Source organism: Myodes glareolus, chromosome 8 (assembly GCF_982192425.1).
Source record: "Myodes glareolus chromosome 8, mMyoGla1.1, whole genome shotgun sequence".
Classification (NCBI taxonomy): Eukaryota; Metazoa; Chordata; class Mammalia; order Rodentia; family Cricetidae; genus Myodes; species Myodes glareolus.
In genome coordinates this window covers 100,965,867-100,985,592 of record NC_142033.1, presented here as the reverse complement: position 1 = coordinate 100,985,592, position 19,726 = coordinate 100,965,867, and the positions used below count along the sequence as shown (strand labels likewise).

General features: G+C 56.7%; 4 protein-coding genes across 7 annotated transcripts in view; 2 read left to right on the top strand and 2 right to left on the bottom strand.

Annotated features, from left to right (window-relative positions):
* The window catches only part of Ranbp3 (RAN binding protein 3), a 47,305-nt gene extending 44,787 nt beyond the window's left edge, over window positions 1–2,518 (top strand). For both annotated transcript variants that reach the window (XM_048427492.3, XM_048427493.3), the window contains 3 exons: window positions 862–1,004; window positions 1,326–1,518; window positions 1,601–2,518. In XM_048427492.3, coding sequence (XP_048283449.1) covers window positions 862–1,004; window positions 1,326–1,518; window positions 1,601–1,644 — 380 coding nt within the window. In that variant the 3' untranslated portion in view covers window positions 1,645–2,518. The remainder of the gene's footprint in view (window positions 1–861; window positions 1,005–1,325; window positions 1,519–1,600) is intronic.
* Window positions 2,445–4,938, bottom strand: Caps (calcyphosine). 2 transcript variants are annotated; one of them, XM_048427496.3, is made up of 5 exons: window positions 3,735–4,938; window positions 3,536–3,636; window positions 3,272–3,449; window positions 2,981–3,187; window positions 2,445–2,875 (listed from the first exon to the last, which is right to left on the bottom strand). In XM_048427496.3, the coding sequence occupies exons 2-5, from the start codon at window positions 3,616–3,618 to the stop codon at window positions 2,774–2,776; spliced, it is 570 nt and encodes a 189-aa protein (XP_048283453.1). In that variant the 5' UTR covers window positions 3,619–3,636; window positions 3,735–4,938; the 3' UTR covers window positions 2,445–2,773. The 2 variants fall into 2 exon arrangements, with proteins under 2 accessions (XP_048283453.1, XP_048283451.3); XM_048427494.3 differs by having other exon boundaries at window positions 3,536–4,938.
* A 133-nt stretch (window positions 4,939–5,071) lies between these two features.
* Vmac (vimentin type intermediate filament associated coiled-coil protein) lies at window positions 5,072–8,102 on the bottom strand. 2 transcript variants are annotated; one of them, XM_085692355.2, is made up of 2 exons: window positions 7,830–8,102; window positions 5,072–6,763 (listed from the first exon to the last, which is right to left on the bottom strand). In XM_085692355.2, the coding sequence occupies exons 1-2, from the start codon at window positions 8,018–8,020 to the stop codon at window positions 6,451–6,453; spliced, it is 504 nt and encodes a 167-aa protein (XP_085548481.1). In that variant the 5' UTR covers window positions 8,021–8,102; the 3' UTR covers window positions 5,072–6,450. The 2 variants fall into 2 exon arrangements, with proteins under 2 accessions (XP_085548481.1, XP_048283454.1); XM_048427497.3 differs by lacking the exon at window positions 7,830–8,102 and adding an exon at window positions 7,521–7,823.
* Window positions 8,103–8,892: 790 nt separating this feature from the next.
* On the top strand, window positions 8,893–12,435 carry Ndufa11 (NADH:ubiquinone oxidoreductase subunit A11). The gene is made up of 4 exons (XM_048427498.3): window positions 8,893–9,068; window positions 11,295–11,387; window positions 11,539–11,661; window positions 12,284–12,435. The coding sequence occupies exons 1-4, from the start codon at window positions 8,972–8,974 to the stop codon at window positions 12,394–12,396; spliced, it is 426 nt and encodes a 141-aa protein (XP_048283455.1). The 5' UTR covers window positions 8,893–8,971; the 3' UTR covers window positions 12,397–12,435.
* The last annotated feature ends 7,291 nt before the right edge of the window (window positions 12,436–19,726 follow it).

Sequence of the window (19,726 nt, the reverse complement as noted above, 5' to 3'; positions counted from 1 at the left end):
AGCTCCTGTCCATTTGGTTACATTTCCTTGAAATGTCAGCTTAAGCCCAGAATTGGGAGGTGAGGCAGGAGGACTGATATGAGTTCAAGGCCAAGCCCAAAACAAAAAACAGTCTGTGACTTGTGACCCTGTACATATGGGGTAGTTGGGGGCTTGTTGTTGTTCTTTTTGTGTTTGTTTGTTTTTAAATTTTATTTATTTTATGTGCATTGGTGTTTTGCCATGGGTGTTGGGTTTCCTGGAACTGGAACTACAGACAGTTGTGAGCTGCCATGTGGGTGCTGGGAATTGAACCCTGGTTCTGTGGGAGAGCACTTGGTGCTCAGTGCCTTCCCCCCCCCCCTTTTCCTGAACAGGGTTTCTCTGTAGCTTTGGAGCCTGTCCTGTTACTCACTCTTGTAGACCAGGCTGGCCTGGAACTCACAGAGATCCACCTGCCTCTGCCTCCTGAGTGCTGGATTAAAAGCGTGGCCCACCACTGCCCAACACAGTCAGTAGTACTCTTTAACTGCCGAGTCATCTCCAGCCCTAGTTTTTTTTCCACCCATAACAGGTAGCAAGCCAGGAACTACCTGTATGATGCTTATTACTGGAGCCTCAGATGAGCTCCTGGCCTTGGGGGGAAGGGAGGATGGGACTCATAGGCCTGACTGGGTGGGGAGAGTTGGGATCCGCCTCACACACGTAGTAGGCTTGGGCTTCAGGTGGGGCGGGTGGTCTCCATCTCAGGAGGGCTCTGTGAGAACATGCCTGCCCTGTTCCAGACCAGCCCCCTCCCTGCAAGGGCATGGCTCCCCTGGTCTTCTGGAGGTGGGCTGCAGGTTAGGACATGCATGTAGCTAAGCGGCCTCCTTGCTGCAGTGATGCGGACCCAGGGCAGCCTGCGGCTCATCCTGAACACGAAGCTGTGGGCACAGATGCAGATGGACAAGGCCAGCGAAAAGAGCATCCGCATCACAGCCACAGACGCTGAGGACCAGGGCGTCAAGGTCTTTCTGATCTCGGTGAGCTCGGGAAGGCTGACGTGGAACACTGGCTCATTACTGGTCACTGTCCTAATGTCACAAAGCAAAGACACAAACCTCCCTGGGCAGTTCCCGATAGCTATATGCACACCATGCTGTCCCCTCTACTACACGTTACATGTGGAGGGATGACAGACCCCACTCTGACTCTCCAGGGGCCTTCCATCACTCGTAGTCCCATGTCAGAGAAGTCAGCTGCCAGGCCAGTGTGGCCCAGTGGCAAGCCAGAGTCTACATGTGTGGATGCTGCCCAGCTTGGCTGCCAGCTACACACTGCCACCTCACACACTGTCTCCCCAGGCCAGCTCCAAGGACACTGGCCAGCTGTATGCAGCCCTGCACCACCGCATCCTGGCACTGCGTAGCCGGGCTGAGCAGGAACAGGAGGCCAAGGCTCCTGCACCTGAGCCAGGGGCCACCCGGACCACTGAGGAGGAAGACAGTGATGAGGATGCGGTGCTAACTCCCTCAGGGGTCACTCCCTCAGGAGCCGGTGAGCAACATGGGGCCTGTGGGAGGGACTCCAGCTGGTCACAGTGGCTGTGCTGGGGCTGAGGGACCCACTCTTCCCACAGGCACAGGTGATGAAGGAGATGGCCAGACTCCTGGGAGCACATAGCAGCAGAGCCACTGCGCCAGGCTGCTGCTTTGTCGTCTGTCCGCTGCCCGTCCCTCCCTGCAGGCCGCGTCATGGTGGTGTCTATTGCTGGGGTGGCCGCAGGCTGGATCCGCGTGTCCCCTCTGCAGCAGATGGGGATGCCAGGATGCGGCTTGGGACTCAAACCTCATCATATTGATGAGCAGAAAGAACGTTCCCTGCCCTCCTCCGATCGAAAAGGCACATTGACACTTGTCACAGCTTCCGCTGGCTCTCAGACCTGGCCTGGTCACCCAGCCTCGTGGTGACCAGCTCTCCCTCCCTGGGCAGCAACAGTTCAAACTCTGAGCTCAGCGTTCTGTTGAAAGCAACCTGCTGTCTGCTCAGCTTCCCACTCTGCCAGGTTCACATGGCTGATGCCTCTTTCATTTCTGATGGCTTGGCTTTCGAGGACCTGGGTGAAGCTGCTTTTTGGCTGAACTGACTTGATGTCCCCGTGGGAAGCGTCCGGCCCCACAGCGACTCCCTAGGTTTGGGCCTGAGAACGCCTGTCTGGACAACGCTGGCGCAGGAGGGTTCCTGTGCTCTTGTTCACCTGCACCACCTGGGCCTCCTAAGCAGCACAGCCCTGAGGGGATTGACCATCTAGGGCCCCTGAAAGGCAAATGGTGACACCCCCACTCATAGACTATGTGGTTCCATCTCTGGCTGGGCCACACCCGGGGAGCCAGCAAGGATACCAGAGGCTGTCTGGCAGATGGGTCGGTCACACTGCTTCCAGCCTTAGCCAGTCAGTGACAAGTGACTCCAGACGTCGCCCATGTGTTTTGGAACATTTATGTAAGATTGTCATATGAAATGTATTTGAGAACTGCATTAAAACTTTTAACTAAAACCCCGACCTCCCATGCACCTGGCAGCCAGACAAGCTGGGTGTGGCCATGGGGCCCCCTGATGGGGTCAGTGCTCTATCCAGCCAGGCCTACGGGTGGCCCTGCCAAAGACCTGGTCCAGCCGGTTCTTCAGCCTCCCGTTCTCACATATTCCCCTCCCTGTGTCTAGCTGGGGCCCCAGGACAGTGGTGACAGAGGAGCAGATGGGTCAGGGGACTAGGCTAAGGGCGGTTGTCAGGCAGCTGAGGGCAACAACATCAGAGGCGCCAGGCATTGCTCACCATGGCCACGAACTCTGAATCTGTGTCCACTGAAGCGCTGAGTCCCCTGTAGTAGTCTTGGAACTCGGCTAGTGTGACCTGTGTGGCGGGGGGGGGGGTAGGATGACAGGCTATGAGGGGGGAAGGCTGAGTGGGACCCAGGCCAGGGAAGCTGCCCCTGTGGGAGGTACCAGGTGAACACACCTGCCCATCCTTCTCAAATGTGTCAAAATTGTCGAGGAATTGGTGAAGGGCCTCATCCTCTGTCCACTCTCCACTGCGCACCTTGGGGTGAGCGCGGCCAGAGTACACCCCTCGCAGGTCGTCCACAGTCACCACACCATCCCCTGTCTGGTCCAGCTTGGCAAAGGCGGCTGCAATGACAGCTTCTCGGGCCTGGGACATGGGGGGCTGTAGAAGGGGACAGTGACTGAGGGGTGCTGGGGTTTGCCACTCTCACCAGCACCCCCTCTCAGTGTCTGAGGTCAGCCTCACCTGTAATGCCTGCAGGAACTCCTCCAAGTCCAGCGTCCCACTGCCGTCGCGGTCCCAGCGTTTGCACAGTGCCTCTGCCTCTGCCTCCCCCACATCCAGTCCCAGCTGTCCCAGGCCCTGCCTCAGCTCCTCTGCATCCAGGGACCGGCTGCCATCCTTGTCCAGGCGGCGGAAAAACCTGGGGAGCAAGATATCAAGATGGGATTCCATTGATGGGAAGTGCCTGGCCAGAAGGTGCCGAGAGTACCGGGGATGAGGGCTCACCTGGCCAGGTCCTGGATGCCTGAGGCCCCTCTGGATAGACACTGGGCTCTCAGCCTTTCTATGGTGGCATTTACGGTGTCCATTATGAGCACAAATGAACACTGCAGAGACAGAACTTGCAATGGGTTTCTGTACTCGGCTGGCCTGACAGAGCTGCTTGCTGATAACCACACAGCCCAAGAACACCCCGACCACTCACCTGGCTTCCCTGTGTCAGGGTCTGGCTGGTGGAGCTCTGGGGAGGTCTGTGCGTCCTGCCTGGCACAGCTGTTGCTAGGTAATATAGATGTCTCTGGGGTCAGGGAGGGGCCCGACTGTAACTCTTTCTGTACCAGGCACATTAGCCTGCCAAGAAGGGCAGGCACTGTGACTCTCAGACCCCTTTCCACCCCTGGGGCCACAGTAGCTTCAAGCCTGGCTGGAGACTTGGGGCACACAAGCTGTCTCACTCTGGACTTCAGGGGTACCCCAGCTGTTTGGGAAACTTGAGATGGGGACATAGCTGAAAGTCTGAAGCCAGGTTGGGCTACAGACTGAAACCTTTGTCTTTCAAACAAACAAACAAACAAAATAAAATCTGGGGCCTGGTGTACACAGGTATAATCTTGGCATGCCAGACGGAAGGACAGGAGTTCCAAGCTATGTGAGACTACCTCAAAATCAAAAGAAATATTGTCCATGAGTTTCCAAGCCAACCAGTGTCATGATTCAGTTAATGAGAGGCTGAAGTGACATTTGCTACCCAAACGGATGGCCTGTTGTACTCCAAACATTGGCAAGTTTTAGAAAACTAGCTCATTGTTTGCAGTTTTTGGTGCTGGGGATGGAACCCAGAGCCTTGGCATGCCAAGCAAATGTTGCTAAGTCACCCCTCAGGCACCATTGCTTTTCTATAGAGAAATGTAAAATATAATTAAGAATTGCTGGGAGCATTCCTTTTCACAGTGCTGGGATAGAAACCGGGGTCCCAACCCATGGCAAGTAAGCCCTACCACTTAGCTACAGCCCAAGCAATTCTGAGTCTTAAGATGCAAGGCCACAAATCACAATCCCAGAGAACCCAGACAACAATGAGGACCCTAAGAGAGACTTACATAGATGTAATGTACATGGGAAGTAGAAAAAGACAAGATCTGAGTAAATTGGGAGCATGGGGACCTTAATTTAAAAAAAAAAAAAAAGTAAGGCTGGGGAGTAAATTTCAGCATTACAAACAAGCCCCCCACCCCGCCTGGCCTGGAATCCCTAGAGAGAAGCTGGGCATGTGGTCACTGGTGGAACTTCTACCTAGAATCCCCCAGATGGGGAGTGGAAGGTGGCGCTTAGGTAATAAAACCAATAAATCCTTGTCCCCTAAATTCAAAGTTGCTTTGGTACACAGAGCAGTTTCCTTTCCCTTTGGTCTGAGTGTCCTCAGCTGTGACAAACTGTGCAGAGTTGCAGGAATTGTGACTCCAACCCCTTCAGATGTGTTCTTCAGCCAAGGAGAACTGTACTGTCCTACCCAGTCCCCACAACAGGAAGGACAGCCCAGGCTTAGAAATAACTGGTTTATTCTGGTGTGTCTCTCCTGTACAAACAACTCCCTCCTCCCTCTGTTTTCCTCTGCTGAGGGTCCCAGGCAGGAAGTCAGCACCACGCAGGATTCAGAGACAGCTGGATGGAGCAGCCCCTATCTCCCCCCACCCCCAACACACGCACACTTGGTGGCTGCTCCAGGACAATTCCCTGAGCACGGGGACCATGAAACTCAACAGACCAGCTGCTGGTTGCACGCTGGCTGTGGGGGCGTGTGAGGACTCTTCCCCCCCCCCCCCCCCACTGCTCTGACGAAAACAACACACCCTCACCATCGCAGGCCCGGGACAGCACCGAAACCAGAGTTACAAAATAGATCCTCTCAGGGTATCAAAAGGAGACTTGCTACAAAAACACCATTGTCCCTGGGACAGGGCAAGGGCTAATCAGATGTCCGGGAGGCTCCTGGCTGTTGGGGGCCTCATCAGCTGTGGCAGGTGCTGATGTAGACAGACGTTCAAAGGCAGCCCCAGCTACATAAAAGGGCAGAGGCCAGCCTGGAATACACAAAACTGCCTTAAAAAAGCAAAAGAAGCAATCACAGTGGAAGGCAGCAACCAGGCTGTAGTAATTACTACAGGGACGCTGGTCAGAAGGCCCCTCTGAAAGGGGACATTGGAGAGAAACCTGAGTGTCATGAGGGAAGGCTGAGGCTTGGACTGTGGTGTCAGAGGGAAGGATGGAGGCAAGGGAAATGGATCCTGGGTTCATGATTTGTCGTCTTTCACAGAAGCAACAGAGCATGAAGTAAGGAGATTCTGCCTCGGGAGGGATGAGTGGTGATGGGTCAGGACTCATGTCACCTGGGCATGTGACTTACACTTGTATTCAAAGCACTTGGAAGGACTGTGAGTTCCATCTCACAGCAAAAAAACAAAACAAAACAAAAAACCAAGATAGGGCTTGGTGTTGGGTGCCTGTCATCCCAGCAGAGTTCAAGGTCATCCTCCTGAGACAGCCTGGGCTCTGTGGAACCCTGTCTCCAACAGGAAACGGCACGGCTTCGGAGTCAAGCTGCTATTACTTCACTGGTGCTGGGATGGCTGTCCATCTGTCAGTTTGCCAGCATGTCTGCATGCTGGGCAGGGGCTCCACCACTGAGCCACTGCCTCACCCCTTGTTTATTTTGGAAATTATTTAAAATCAACTGAATGTAGCAGATGCCCCAAGCGCTGGGGGGGGGGGGGTGGAACTGTTTTAAAATGGGATCTTGGCCTTTTATTTGTTCTGATGTTTATGAGATCCCAATAATATCCCAGGACCCCTCAGGGACACTGGCGATATCCAGGGCTCTGGGCCTTGGCCACACATTCTGAGATCTGATCTGCCAGAGCAGCTCACACCGTGGTCCCAAAGACAGCAGGCTGCAAGTCATCCTGGCCCTCCCCAGTGCTGTTGCCCAGGGGTGGGCCGGGCCCATCGGGAAGCAGCTGGCCCTGGCTGCTGGCTGGCGAGGGGCCCAGTCGCTCAGCCTCCTCCAGGGCAGTCAGCAGCGCAGCCAGGGGCGGCCGTCGGCGAGCAATGTCCTGCAGCAGGTCAGCCTGGGGCTGCAGCTGCTTGATCACCTGGTCCCTCTGATCCACTGCAACCTGCAGACTGCGGACAGCGGCCTCAGAGCTCAGCAGCTGCTCCTGGAGGGCAGAAATCTCCCTGGTGAGGGGGCCAAAGGAGGGTAGTTACTACTAGGGTAGAGGGGATCTGCCTACCTCCACTGCCTCTTTATTTGTGTGCTTGTATGTGTGCTCAAATGCCCACATGTAAGTTGGTTCACTTCTACCCCATAGGATAAAATTCTTTATCTTTTTTTCTTGCTTTGTTTATCGAGAAGACAGGGTTTTTCTGTGTAGTCCTGGCTGTCCTGGAACTCGCACTGTAGACCAGAATGGCCTGGAACTCACAGAAATCCTCCTGCCTCTGCCTCCCATTCTTTTTTTTATTATGTATATAGTGTTGTGGGCATCAGATCTCATTATAGATGGTTGTGAGCCACCATGTGGTTGCTGGAAATTGAACTCAGGACCTCCAGTTCTGAACAGCAGTCAGTCCTGAACAGCAGTCAGTTCTCTTAACCTCTGAGCCATCTCCCCAGCTCCTCTGCCTCCCATTCTTAATGGCAAGTGAGTGCCCTTACCCACAAAGCCATCTCTATAGCGTTGGTAAAGTACCCAAACCCCACAGCATGCCTGGGGCCAGGGTTCTATCCCTAGCACACCATCATCCCAGCACTCCAGGGGATCAGGAGTTGAAGGGAATCCTGGCTACACAGTGTCTTCCAGGCCAAAAACAAAATAATGCCAGTTTTGTGGCTCCTTCAGAAGGACTTCCTTGTGGCCCAAAATGGTTGCCACAGCTCTGTCTACTGTATATGGGTTCTGACATCGCGGTCTCGGGTGCGCTGTGCACCTACCGATGGGCTCCTACCCAGCAGCCCCTAGGACATGCTCTTCTCTTCACACCTCCTCCGATCTTCAGACGGGTACAAAACTCTAGAGTCCCCAGGGCGGGCAGTACCAGGGGACCAGGCCTTGCGGGACAGCTGGCCCCGTTTGAACAGTTTGAGACACTCATACAGCCCAGGCGGTACTCCTAACTCCTGATCCGCCGGCCTCAGCCTCCTCAGTGCCACGATGCCAGACACGTAGAGCTCCTGGTTCCCAGCCCTTGCCGCCCGCCTCCTCCGGGAAGTCCGCCGGTCGGGCCTCCCCCGGGGCCTCACCGGTCCTTGACGCGGCCCAGCTCGTCCAGGGCGGCGCGCAGCTGCTGGTCGTGGCGGGCCAGGCGCTCGGCCTGCGCGCGGACCGTGCGCTCCGCCGCCAGCAGCCGCGTCTCCAGCTCCGCCGCGCGCCGGTGCACGGCCGCCAGGTGCGCGTTCGCCTCCCGGATCTGCAGCGCGGGCGGCGCAGACATGGTCCCCGGTCCGCCGCGCAGGCCCCGCCCCGCCCCGCGAGGCTCCTCCCAGCGTGCAGGGAAGGCCCCGCCCACGAGCCCACCCTCGGACGCCGTCTCAGGCCGCGGCCGCCTTTCTTTTAAAGCCTCTCAAGAGGCCCGCCCTCTGGGGGGGAAAAGCTGTGACTTCCTCTTGGACTCTCGCTATTGGCCACGTTTCTGAGAGGGGCAGGGCTAAGGAAGGCCACGCCCTTTAAATGCCACTCAAGTCTCTTTCAGAGTCCGCTTCCGTTTGCCTACGCCTCGGCGTTCAGGGAGATCTTGAACCAGCGCAGAATAGGCTTGAGATCCGTCAATTACTATCCTCGATCTACGATTGGTGTCTATGCCGATAGTCCCCGCCCAAGAACTGGCCACGCCCCAAAATAGTCGCACGCTGTTCTGATTGAGAGAACACCCTACACACACACATTCTGGGCCCCTGATTGGCCGAAGCGCTGTGCTCTGTAATACCTGCATTGCGATTGGTTTATCCTCTGTCAATCTCGCATATTGACCCGCCTTATGCTGCAATCGCTGTACTGCAATTGATCTGGCAACCTGTCAATCTCTTGGATGACGGGTTGTCTATGCCATCGATATTCTCTCTGCTAGGAACGCCGTCTTTGCTAGGAGAGGCTGCATTTTTCTTGACTGATAGCTGTGCTCCTCAGTTTACCTTTCCAAGAATGAAGTCACGGGTGTTCCTACCCAGATTCGCTCGTGGGGATGCGCACGACACCGTTTCTACTACGTGAAACGGAGACGTCCACACCCAGCCCGCTCCGCGCGCATGCGAACAAGCTGTGTGCACATCCGGGACGCTCAATAAAGTTGTGCGCTGGAAGCCTCGCGAGAGTTGGCCCGGCCGGCTGCCCTTGAGCTCGCCGCGGCGCGGAAGGGTCTACGGAGCGCGCACGGCCGGGCGCAGCCATGGCCCAGCGGCTCCTGCGGGCCTACGATGAGATCCCCGACGGCACCCAGTGTCACCGCAAGACCTACATAACCACTGCGTTCGGTGGCCTCATCGGTGAGCGCGGGCCGTAGAGCGGAGGGCACGCGGAGGTCAGGGATGCCGCGGTGCGGGGCCGGAAGGTGCAGGAGCTTGATTCTGAGGGGTGGAAACCTGTTTGCCCGCTACCCCTAGGATCTCAAGGGGTCATAAGCCATTATCGGGCCGCGGAACCCGGAGAAAATGTGAAGATCTTTCTAGGGTCATGGAGTGATCAGGCCATTCGAGGTTTTGGAGATACTAGACCGCAGACTCGCTGTGTAGCCGAGGGTGGCCCTGAGCCCCTGATCCTCATGATCCTCCTGCCTCAGCCTCCGAAGTGTCGGGATGACAGGGCTACACCCCGGCTTAGTCTCTGGGAAATGTTTTGTTGTTATTATTATTAGTGTCTGTTTTGAGGTTTTTCAGGCAGGGTCCCACCGTCTATCCCAGACTGACCTCGGACTCGGAGAACTGTCTGTCCCTGCCCCCCGAACTCAGGGATCAAAGGCGTGCGCCACCACGGGAGATATTTATTTGTTTACTATTATTTTGAGACAAGATCTTCCTACGTAGCACTGGCTGACCTGGAACTAAATCCTCCTGCCTCTGCCTCCAGAGTTCTGAGATTAAAAGTGTGCGCCACCATGAGGACCTAATACTGTAAGATTTCTGATGGGGCACTCTTTTTAGGAATGTCAGACATCTTTTTGGGTGACTCTCACTGCACCCACAAGGCCTCTGTCAGTCATGCTTTCACAGTGTGTATACAGGCCTCATTCATGAGTCTGCCCCAAGGCTTTGCTCCCTCCAGGCCAGTGCTGTGGGGTCAGATGATTGAGAGAATTTTTTTGTTTGTTTTTATTTTGTTTTGTTTGATATGGGGTCTCTCTACGTTGTCCAGGCTGGCCTTGAACTCACAGACATCTACCTGCCTCTGCTGGGATTAAAGGGGTGGGCCACCATTACACGGCTTGGATTTGGAGGGTTTTAAAACTGACAGAACCTTGGCATTGGACCCAGAGGATGAGCGTGTGCAGTGTGGGGTTAGGCTGGAATGTCTCAGGTGGATGCTGAGCCTAAGCAGGTCCTTGTCAGAAGCATTGCTGGGGAGCCAGTGGGGGAGGAGGTGGGAAGTTGTAGCTGCTTGAGTAATCTTCCCTGTACACCTTCTTTGTCCCCAGGCATCTCATCCCCCCTGGGGGGACTGGTTTCCTACCTGGCTTCCCTAAAGGGCAGTGAGCCTACCTCCCCAATGAGGTCTAACAACTTGGGGAACTCATGAATGAATGAATGAATGAATGAATGAGGCCCTCAGTGAGTGGGTGAATGAATGAATTCCTGCCTTGGCAGCATAGCCCCCATAGGGATGGTGGCTGCTCCTGGAGGCTCCCATGCTGCTGGTGGCGCCAAGGCTGTGCCTGTTCTGTGCCGTGGGACAGTCTGGGAATGGGTCTTATGACCCCTGGCTCATAAGGGTCACTCAGGGTCCCTGTGTCCAGACCCGTCCTTCAGCCCAGCATCAGCTCATCATCTTTGAGGTCCAGCTGGAGGCTGTCAGTGTTCAGCTCGGAACTCCCAGAGCTCACCAGGAAAGGCACGTGTGGCACATCCCCTGGGGCTGGAGGATGGCTGAGAGGCAACACCCAATGTCCTGTGGCCAACTGTGCCAGACTGGTGGCTTTGCTTCTCTGGGGCCACTTCACCTTCTGTGAAAGGGAGTAACGGCAGAATCCAGTCAGCCAGCCAGGAGCGGCGATCATCAGTTTCCTTGTCATCAGTTTCCGTGTAGTGGGAAACCTGTAGCAGCTGCCCAGAGAGATGGGGATGGTGACTGAGGCTGCCCCGCCATCCATCCAGACCTGGGCTCCCGGCTCAGCATCCACCCTGGCCTCAGCTGTTACATAAGCCATGGTGTGAAGTATGGGGCAGTGGGGAGTGGAAAAGCTGACCAGCGTGGCGGCAGGGTAGGCGTGGAAGGCACAGAGCCAGCCCAGAGCCAGCCAGGTATAGAGACACGTCTGGCTGAGCCGGCACGTGAAAGGTCTAGCCTCTCTCGAGCCTGGTTGCTGCCAAGCCGGATTAGGCCCAGGTCCCAGCCGCTTGGAAAATCTGGCCTTTGATGGGAGCGGAGGAGGCACTGTGAGAGCTGTGCCGTTGATGGCACGGGACCCTGGGTCGGTGAACGGCAAGAGGTGGGCCTGGGTTTGAGTTCTGCTGTATCCCGGCAGAGCTTCCTAGACCTCCGCCCTTTCTCCTCCACAGGCGCCATAGGCTCAGCCTACAGCGTCGTACTCAACCCTGCAGACACCCACCTGGAAGCAGTGGCCAGGGCTGGCCGGTACACATTCACTGCAGGTGAGCTGGCAACGAGTCCCAGGACACTGACCCTGGCCTGGCTTAGAGGGCAGAGAGTGGTGGCACCCAGCCTTGTCCACACAGGGACAGCCAGGTGCTGGCTCAACGCCGGCTCAGTTTCCCCACCTCCAACCCCCACCGCCCCTTACAGCTGCTGTCGGAGCTATGTTTGGTCTCGCCACCTGTGTCAGTGCCCAGGTCCGTGAGAAGCCAGATGACCCCCTGAACTACTTCATTGGAGGCTGCGCTGCAGGCCTGACCCTGGGAGCGCGCAGTGAGTGTGTCCCCTCTACAGTGTGTGACCCCTGATCACTTGGGCCTCCTCCCTCTTTGTTCCACTCCAGACAGGCAGTTGCTGCCATTTCAGCACTGGGCAGTCCTACCTAAATGCCCTCCTGAATGGCTGTCCTGCCGTGTCACCCTGTGTCACAGACATTCAGTAGCCATCTCCAGGGTGGGACGAGGCCTGGGCTCCCGTTTTTCTGCATTCGCATGTGCACACTGGGAACCGGCGGCTGTCTCTTCCCAGCTGGGGCCCTGTAAGGTCTGGGTTTGCCCACAGCCCAACTTTGACTTCAGCCCCAGGCCTCCTACTCTGTGTGGTCCTGGGCGTCTGGCCAAGGGAAAGCCATGCTGGCCCTCAATTCAACCGTGGGGAAAGGCTGTAGCAGGGAGGTGTCTTCACTGCTAGGAGCTGACCACATCCCCTCCCGACATGACCTGGAGTGGGGAATAGTTGGTACAGGGTAGCCGGGCCTTGGTATCCCCATTTCCAGAACTCACTGCTGGGCTCTATAGGTGTCTGAAGAACCCTAGTTCCATCAGCCCCTATCGCCTTGGGGGGCTCCGGGGTTGCACTTAGAGTACCCTGTGCCTGATGCTGTTCTTCCCCACAGCTCACAACTACGGGACTGCAGCTGTGGGCTGTGTATACATGGGCACCGCAGCCGCCCTGTTCAAGATGGGCAAGCTGGAAGGCTGGGAGCTCTTCGCCACCCCCAAGGTGTGAGCAGAACCCTGCAGCAAATAAACACCGTGTGTCCCGGTGCACAGGTGTCCTGGAGACTTCCTTGCAGCCATGCAACGACCACGGGGGAGACTGTGTGTGTGTGTGTGTGTGCGCGTACGTGTGCGTGTGTGCATGTGTGCGTGTGCAGGAGCGGATGAGATGACACAGGTCCAGACTTGCTCTGGACACGTGGAACTCAGAGGCAACCAGGGAGAAGACCGGAAGACCACACGTGCCCAGTGTGGGTGTGCCGAGGCTGCTGACCTGGCCCTGCAGTGGGGGAGCTGCCCACTGAGGCCAGAGGGAGCTAGGGTTGAGAGCTGCGTTGACACAATCCACATTCCCGTGGTCAGCCACCAGCGAGTGGAAACCTGGCCACCCCCATGCTCAGGTTGCCGCCATTACCTCCCAGGCCTGCCCTCAAAGCCAACAGCTTCTGGTAAACACGGCCCACACACCCGTTACTCCAAGTTCCTGGGCAATGGAGCAGAGAGTCCTGGATGAGCTATCCTGTCGTGCAGGCCACCACAAGCCTCAAGCCCAGAATGGAGCCCATCAGCCTGGCCAGGTGACATGGAGCTCAATCCCTGCCTAGCAGAATCCTTGCCCAGAGCCTGACAGCCCCATGATTTAGGTGGCCCCGGAATGCTGGCGACGCCCAGCCCAGCACTGGCTGAGCTTCCTGGCAATCGTGGAGGAAGCAGCGGACTCCAGCAGGCCGCAGCAGCTGTAAATCAAGCTCTGTGTCCTGCCTGAGGAGCTGCTGGGCCCAGGCACTCACTGTTAGGGGCCCAAACTGGCATGTGTCCCCTGCAGCCCCAGGTGCCATCTCAGGGTCATCCCCAAGGCTGTTTGAGCTGGACTTGGGGCTCCCTGAGAAAGACTGGGGATACCCCAAGATGTGCAAAGGACACAGCTCAGTCCCCAGAATGCTGGAATTCATTTGCTCTCTGGCTTTGAATCCTGGGCTCCTGGCTGTGTCTCTCAAAACAGGCCCTAGGAAACGGGAAGGAATGACTTCCCTCTGTCACAGCAGGTCCCTCCAGCTCCCTAGTTCTGGACGTGTCCCCACAAAGGTCTGAATGGACCTGGGTAGCCACTCAGGAATGCAGTCCTGTAACTTCAGATCACCGTGGCCACCATCTCCCTTTCCTTCACTGCCTGAGCTCCAGGGACAGGAGGGCTTCCCCCGGGGCCTGCCGTGGTGCTGCCCTGCCCACTGGTCACTACTGCATCTTTTGTAGGTCTGGAACGGGGTGCTCAAAGCTGATGACTGTTCCCCATCTTGGCTTCCAGGGTGCTGCTGACTCTGCTTGCAGCCCACCCAGCCCTTTCTGGGCTAGCTGCCAGGGCTAGAGCGGCCTGCCAGGCCCCCCGCCTGCAGTCCAGACCCCCAGAAAGGGGCAGGATGGGGTGGTTGCTCACCGGGCTCCAGGGAACCCCAAATCCAGGCCCCATTGGCAATAAACATTTACTAGCCAGCGAGGGTTGACGTCACCCCCACACAGAGGCCCTCATCCAGAATGCCCTGCAGCTTCCCATATGGAGCAATGGGGATCATCAAGACAGGCTCCCGGAGGCCCGGAAGAGAAGGTCATCCTTGGGTCAGAGCAGGTGCTGGGGACGCTGGGACATACCTTTTCCTAGAATACATCCTACACATGTGGGCACAGGAACAAGAAGTGTGGCCCAGTGTAGTCTGTTGGCAAACCACAAAAGTCAGCAGGACACAGGGTTGAAGTGTGGCTGCGAATTCCCACCCCTACTCCACAGCCCTCTTACACAGGACCAAGGCCCAAGTCCTCCCTGCAGCCCACAGTGCCTGCTCTGCTCTCTTCCCCTCTACTACAGCCACACAGGCCTCCCCCGTGCTCCAGCATGCCAGTTCCATCCTGCCCCAGGCCATTTGCACACGTGAGCCCTCTGCCCAGTGGCTCTTCCCTAGCCGGCACTTACAGCTTCTGCGCGTTTCCTCTCCTCATCCTCCACAGGCGGCTGTCCCCTCCCTCTACTGCTCTCATGGGCATGTGGAGCAGGGCTCCATCCTGGCTGCTACACCCCATGGTTCTGACCCACCAAGGCTCAAATAATTCCACGTGAAATGACTGAGTGAGTGAAAGGTCAGGTTAGCTCCTACCTAACCTGACGGCTGTGGTGGAGCCGGCCAGGAGAGCCACCCAGGCCTGAGATGGTTACCTCTGGTGTGGGCTTGGCCCAGGGTCCCGCTTTCTCCAGCAGGTGAGACACGCAGAGTAAGAACAATACATGGGGCTCAGTGCATGACAGCACCTGCAACAGGCCATTCAGTCTCACCCCAGCCGCAGGGAACCTGTGGGCAGCTGCATCCACACCACACCACACGTGCAACTGAAGATAATAAAGATGGGTCTTTAAAAAACAAGGGGAAAGGCGCCTGCTGCCAAGCCTGGTGCCCCGGGTGCAATCTCTGAAGCCCACACAGCTGGGAGCAGAGAATGGACTCCTGTGGGTTGCCCCTGACCTTGGTACCCGCACACTGGATGAATATGTGGGCTTTAAAGGACCGGGACAGGTAAGAATCTGGATCCTACGGAACCCAGGGCGTTGGTCAGCACCTGAGTCCACAGACAGGAGTGGGCTTGTGAGGCGAGTTTGGGCAGCTGTGGACATGGGACAGGCCAAGGGCACAGCATGCCAAGGCCGTGGGTCCCTCAGTGAGGGGCCTGCCTGCCATCCCAGCAGCGGAGATGGAGTCAAGAAGATCCCCTGCTACACAGCATTAAGGCTAGCCTGGGCTACAGGAAACCCTGTTCTGAAAAGGGAGCAGTCAAAGGAAAAATAAACATTTCATCTTAGTAAAAACCCCTCTCAGGAGGAGGGGCAGCACCAGCCCATTAATCGGAGGGAGTCATCGTCTACAGGGAAACTGAGGCACAGAACATCCCCCCCTTCCAGTTCCTCTCTGAAGCAACTCCCCCCCCCCATCCGCCCACACAGGCCCAAGGTTTCCAGGAAGAGCTGGGTGGTCGGTTGTCTGGAGCCTGACCCTGGGCTCTGACCCTGAATCTGAGCAGAGAAGGTGTGAGGCGGGTAGTGGGGGGGGGCATTCCGCCCGCCCACACGGAGGGGCCCAGTTCCTCTGGGACCTGCCTGGCTGGCTGGAAATCCGCAGACCCCACTCATTAAAGAAACAAAAAGCTCAACCTGCTTCTCTTTTTATATGTCTAAAATGTACTTTATGGTTTTTCTTTCTTTTTTTCTTTTTCAATAGGTAAAACAGACTTGGGCTACCCCAAAGCTTCCAAAGCTGCTGAGACTGGACCTCAGCATCCCCTATACACACCTGCCCGTGGTCCTGTGTCTTTGTGTTTCCTCTGGCCTCATGCCCATCCCCTTTCCTGCCTGGCACATGGAGACCCACCTGTCCTTTTTAATGGCAGCATACTATCCCAATCCTCTCTCCCGTGCCTCTCCCCCACCCTCATTAAAGCTACATCCTGGGGAGCTGCCCTGTGCCCACAACCTCTAAAGTGCTAATTAGCAAGCTGGTTTTCAGTTTACAGAGAAACTGAGCCACAAGGATAAAGCTCCCATAAATCACCGTCCTTGTTCCTTTATCCACGCAGGTCCCCAGCTTGCACCAGCGGCAATGTTTATTGCCACGGATGGCTAGTGTCCATACCTGTCAGAAACCAAGGCCTGGCAGAACCTGAGTGTGGATGGTGGGAAATATCCTCACCCTAGAGTTCTTTGTACCCTGCCTTGACCGCCGCCACCCAACATTCACCCAGGCTTTCCCTTCGCCGTGTGCATTTTAAGGGCTCCTCTAATCTATGCCCGCTGGCTCCTTGTTTAGATGTGTTTAGTATTCCACTTTCCGGGTAGACCACAGGCCATCCCATTCGGCGTGGAAAGGAAATGCCGGTATTGTTAGCATTGTTCTTACCTTTGCGCTCTGAGATCTGGCCTCACTGTGTGGCCTAAAACTCATCATCTTCCTGCCTCCAGGGTGCCGAGACGCCGGGTGTGTGCCACCACTGCCCAGCTGAAGGACATCCTGCTTGCTTGCAAATCCCAGGGCTTATGGAAACAGTTCAACAAACATCCATGTACGTGGGTTTGGTGTGGGTGCAAAGCCTTTACCTCCTTTGGGTAAACTCTAAGGACGTTACTGTGGACCCTGTGGTCAGAGCAAATTAGCTCTGTGGGGAGTCATCACTGCCCTAAGCCCAGCAGCGTGGCAGGGTGTCCATGGCCCCAGGTCCTCCATGTATCGGGCTGTTGGCAGCACCTGCCCTTCCTGCCCTCTGGAGCTTTGCTTAACTGTCACCTTGGCTCCCTGGTGCCACTGAGGACAGTCACACCCCTAAGGCCGTATGGCAAATGGACAGAAAGCTGGGATGTCTGAGTGGCACTACGGTACTTCTGCCCACTGAGTACCCTCATACCCAGATGCCCATGGATAACGGGTGTTGAAGCATGTGTCGGAACTCACAGAAGAGGAGAATGTTAGAAATAGCATGGGAGCGGAGATGGATTTGAGGACAGAAAGGGGCAGGGGCAGATCCTTCTCTGGGCTGAGTTTCTTTCAAGTCCCCCGAATAGCTGTGAAGATCCAAATGCCACAGGTGTCACTGGTGCAGCCTCACTCAGGGCCATAGCAATCCCTTTGGTGACTAGAGGTCCAGGATCTGGTCCCCATCGGGGTGGTTTGGGGACAGCTGACGGCCATCTCTGGTCTCTTCCCTCAACATTAAAGAAAACTGAATGTGAGGATGGGGAGGGGGCATGGACATTTGCTGCTCCAGACTGGTCCTCTGATGGCAGTTGGGGACTCCCTTCCTTCCTAACCTGTGCTTTTTCCTTCTGACCCTCTATCCAGCCACCAGCTACAGGAGTGGGTCTTCCCCATTCTGTCCCCACCATCCTGCCCCCACCATCCTGTCCCCATCCTCCTGCCCCCACCATCCTGCCCCCACCATCCTGTCCCCACCATCCTGCCCCTCACCATTCTGCCCCCCACCATCCTGTCCCCATCCTCCTGCCCCCACCATCCTGTCCCCGCCATCCTGTCCCCACCATCCTGTCCCCGCCATCCTGTCCCCACCATCCTGCTCCCCACCATCCTGTCCCCATCCTCCTGCCCCCCACCCTCCTGTCCCCGCACCCTCCTGCCCCTGCCATCCTGCCCCCACCATCCTGCCCCTCACCATCCTGCCCCCACCATCTTGCCCCACACCATCCTGGGCCACCCACCCTGCCACCCCACTAAGAATGTGGAGAGGCTGTGAGTGACAAGCTATGGAGTCAGGGTGGCCCCCCTCCCATGTAGCTGGTCTCCGCAGCACATGGAAAGCCCATCAGCAGTCACCTGACTGACACCTAGGAGGCCCCTCTGAGCCTCTCACTAAACACCACAAGACCTGCTTTTCTGCATTGAGACAGGCTCTTGCCACAACCACACAAGCCAGTTTGGAACTTGCAATTCTCCTGCTTCAGCCTCCCAGGCTCGGGCCTTGCCTAAGCATGGATGACTGTGGGAGCTGCAGCTGCCTGACTTGGGATACAGGAGTCAGAGGTTAAGGAACGAGAGAGGGACCTGAGCCTTGCTCCCTCCGTCTGCTGGAGACCGAGTGGGAATGAAAGGATGCAAATGTGTGCACACTGGAGCACCCTCGATGACTGACAGCCTGTCACGAATGCAGGGTCACCTCTATATCCTCCAGGCAACCTGGATCTGAGCCAAAGGGGAAGAAACTTAGGGGCCCTAGCAGAGCAGAGGCTCCATCACATCTCTGGGGAATTTGCCCAGAAAAACCCAAAGCTGCTGAGTTTAAAGTTCAGAGGTAGAGCTCCTACCTAGAATCCCTCAATGAGGGATTGGGGGCGTGGTCATGGTGGAGCCCCGCCTAGAATCCCTAGTGAGGGCGTGGGCGTGATCAGGGGCAAGGCCCTGGGCTCCTTAGCCAGCATATCCCCAGAGAAAAGAATCCTACCATCCTCTTCTGAAGAGTAGCCCCAGCAGGGGAGAGGGCCCTTTGCCTCCCCACTGTATTGTGGTTTTCCAGCCTTCAGAGAGCTGTCGAAGGCAAGGCTGCAGCCTCTGGACCCTGGATCGAATTCGGGCTCTGTCACTTAGTGCACTCATGTGACTCTGAGACCATTACTGTCTCTGTGCCTCAGTTTCCCTGTCTGTCAAATGGAAATAACAGGCCAGCAAAAGCTGTGCCGACTCTGGGTGGCTTGGTGACTGACACTGATTTATGCTGGTGTCTGCCCGCCACCGCCATACAGTGTGCTGCTTAGGGGCCCCGCCAGGCCCCGGCCTCCCTCTTGGCCGGCGGGGAGGGGTTGAGCGGGAAACAGGCTAATTTTAGTTCTGATGACACCCCCCTGGCTGCCAGCCTTGTGCAAACATCCCCAGCCAAGCGTCCCCCACCCCCAGCCCGCCGCCGAAGAACTGTTTATTCATTCTTGTTGGCCCAGCTTGCCTGTGCCTGCCACCCAGGACTCTGTCCAGAGCCCATGTCCCACCGTGTCACCCGGGGGGGCTCCGCTCACCTGAGGCCTCTGCAAGGCCTGGAGACTGTCCCAGCCCACTCAGACATTGTCCCTTCAGGGACCAGCAGGTCCAGGTCGTACCCCAGGGGTCTGGGGGAAGAGTCTGTCGAGGCGAGGAAGATTTGTACTGGAGCTTCGGCTGCCTATCCATTCATCCATTCGTTCATTCGTGCAGTATATTTCCAACTCTGTCAGGTGAGCCTCCAGTTGTCAACGACAGAGACAAAGTAGCTGACAAGATGGGCAGGCTAGGATAAATGAGGGACTAGAATGCAGCCCCGAGGAGAGACGGACACACGGGGGAGTGCGAGAGGTTAATTTCCCTGTGTAAATCCGGTCTCATGTAGCACAGGCTGGCCTCCAGCTGCAGGCAGCTGGGGAGGAGCCCTGGGACCCCATGCATACTGGGTATCCACGGAGCCTCAAAGCCCTGCAGAAATGCGAGGCACTGGTGCGTTTCAGGGCACGTGCAAATGTCCCGGGGTCAGAGCGCTAAAGAAACAAAGGGTCCTGAGAGGGTCAGGAATGGGTCTGGCCTCATACCCAGCTACCCTGTTACCATGCCGACTTGGGAGGTGACAGGACTGAGGACCGCAGCTGGACTTGCTGAGTCTCAGTAGCTGGCAGGTGGATTCCAGCTGTAAATGAGGGCTTCCGGAACATTCTGAGAGTCCAGGGAGGGGAAATTATGGCTCTCAAGAGAATGCTAATGGGGCGGCAGGGCGGATAGGGACAAATGCCAGAGTGTCTTCAGCACGTGGCATCTCCATACGTTTCCCGCGGTGGCTGG

Bases quoted from the DNA above. Each gene is read 5' to 3' on its own strand.
- Caps (XM_048427494.3), bottom strand. From the start codon at position 4,215: ATGGACAATATTTCTTTTGATTTTGAGGTAGTCTCACATAGCTTGGAA. The intron at 3,188-3,271 runs GTGAGGCTGACC...CCCCTTCTACAG, and splicing joins AGTTCCTGCAGGCATTACAG to CCCCCCATGTCCCAGGCCCG. The intron at 2,876-2,980 runs GTGTGTTCACCT...CCCGCCACACAG, and splicing joins CATTTGAGAAGGATGGGCAG to GTCACACTAGCCGAGTTCCA.
- Vmac (XM_085692355.2), bottom strand. From the start codon at position 8,020: ATGTCTGCGCCGCCCGCGCTGCAGATCCGGGAGGCGAACGCGCACCTG. The intron at 6,764-7,829 runs GTGAGGCCCCGG...CCCCCTCACCAG, and splicing joins CTGGGCCGCGTCAAGGACCG to GGAGATTTCTGCCCTCCAGG.
- Ndufa11 (XM_048427498.3), top strand. From the start codon at position 8,972: ATGGCCCAGCGGCTCCTGCGGGCCTACGATGAGATCCCCGACGGCACC. The intron at 11,388-11,538 runs GTGAGCTGGCAA...CGCCCCTTACAG, and splicing joins CCGGTACACATTCACTGCAG to CTGCTGTCGGAGCTATGTTT. The intron at 11,662-12,283 runs GTGAGTGTGTCC...TCTTCCCCACAG, and splicing joins CCTGACCCTGGGAGCGCGCA to CTCACAACTACGGGACTGCA.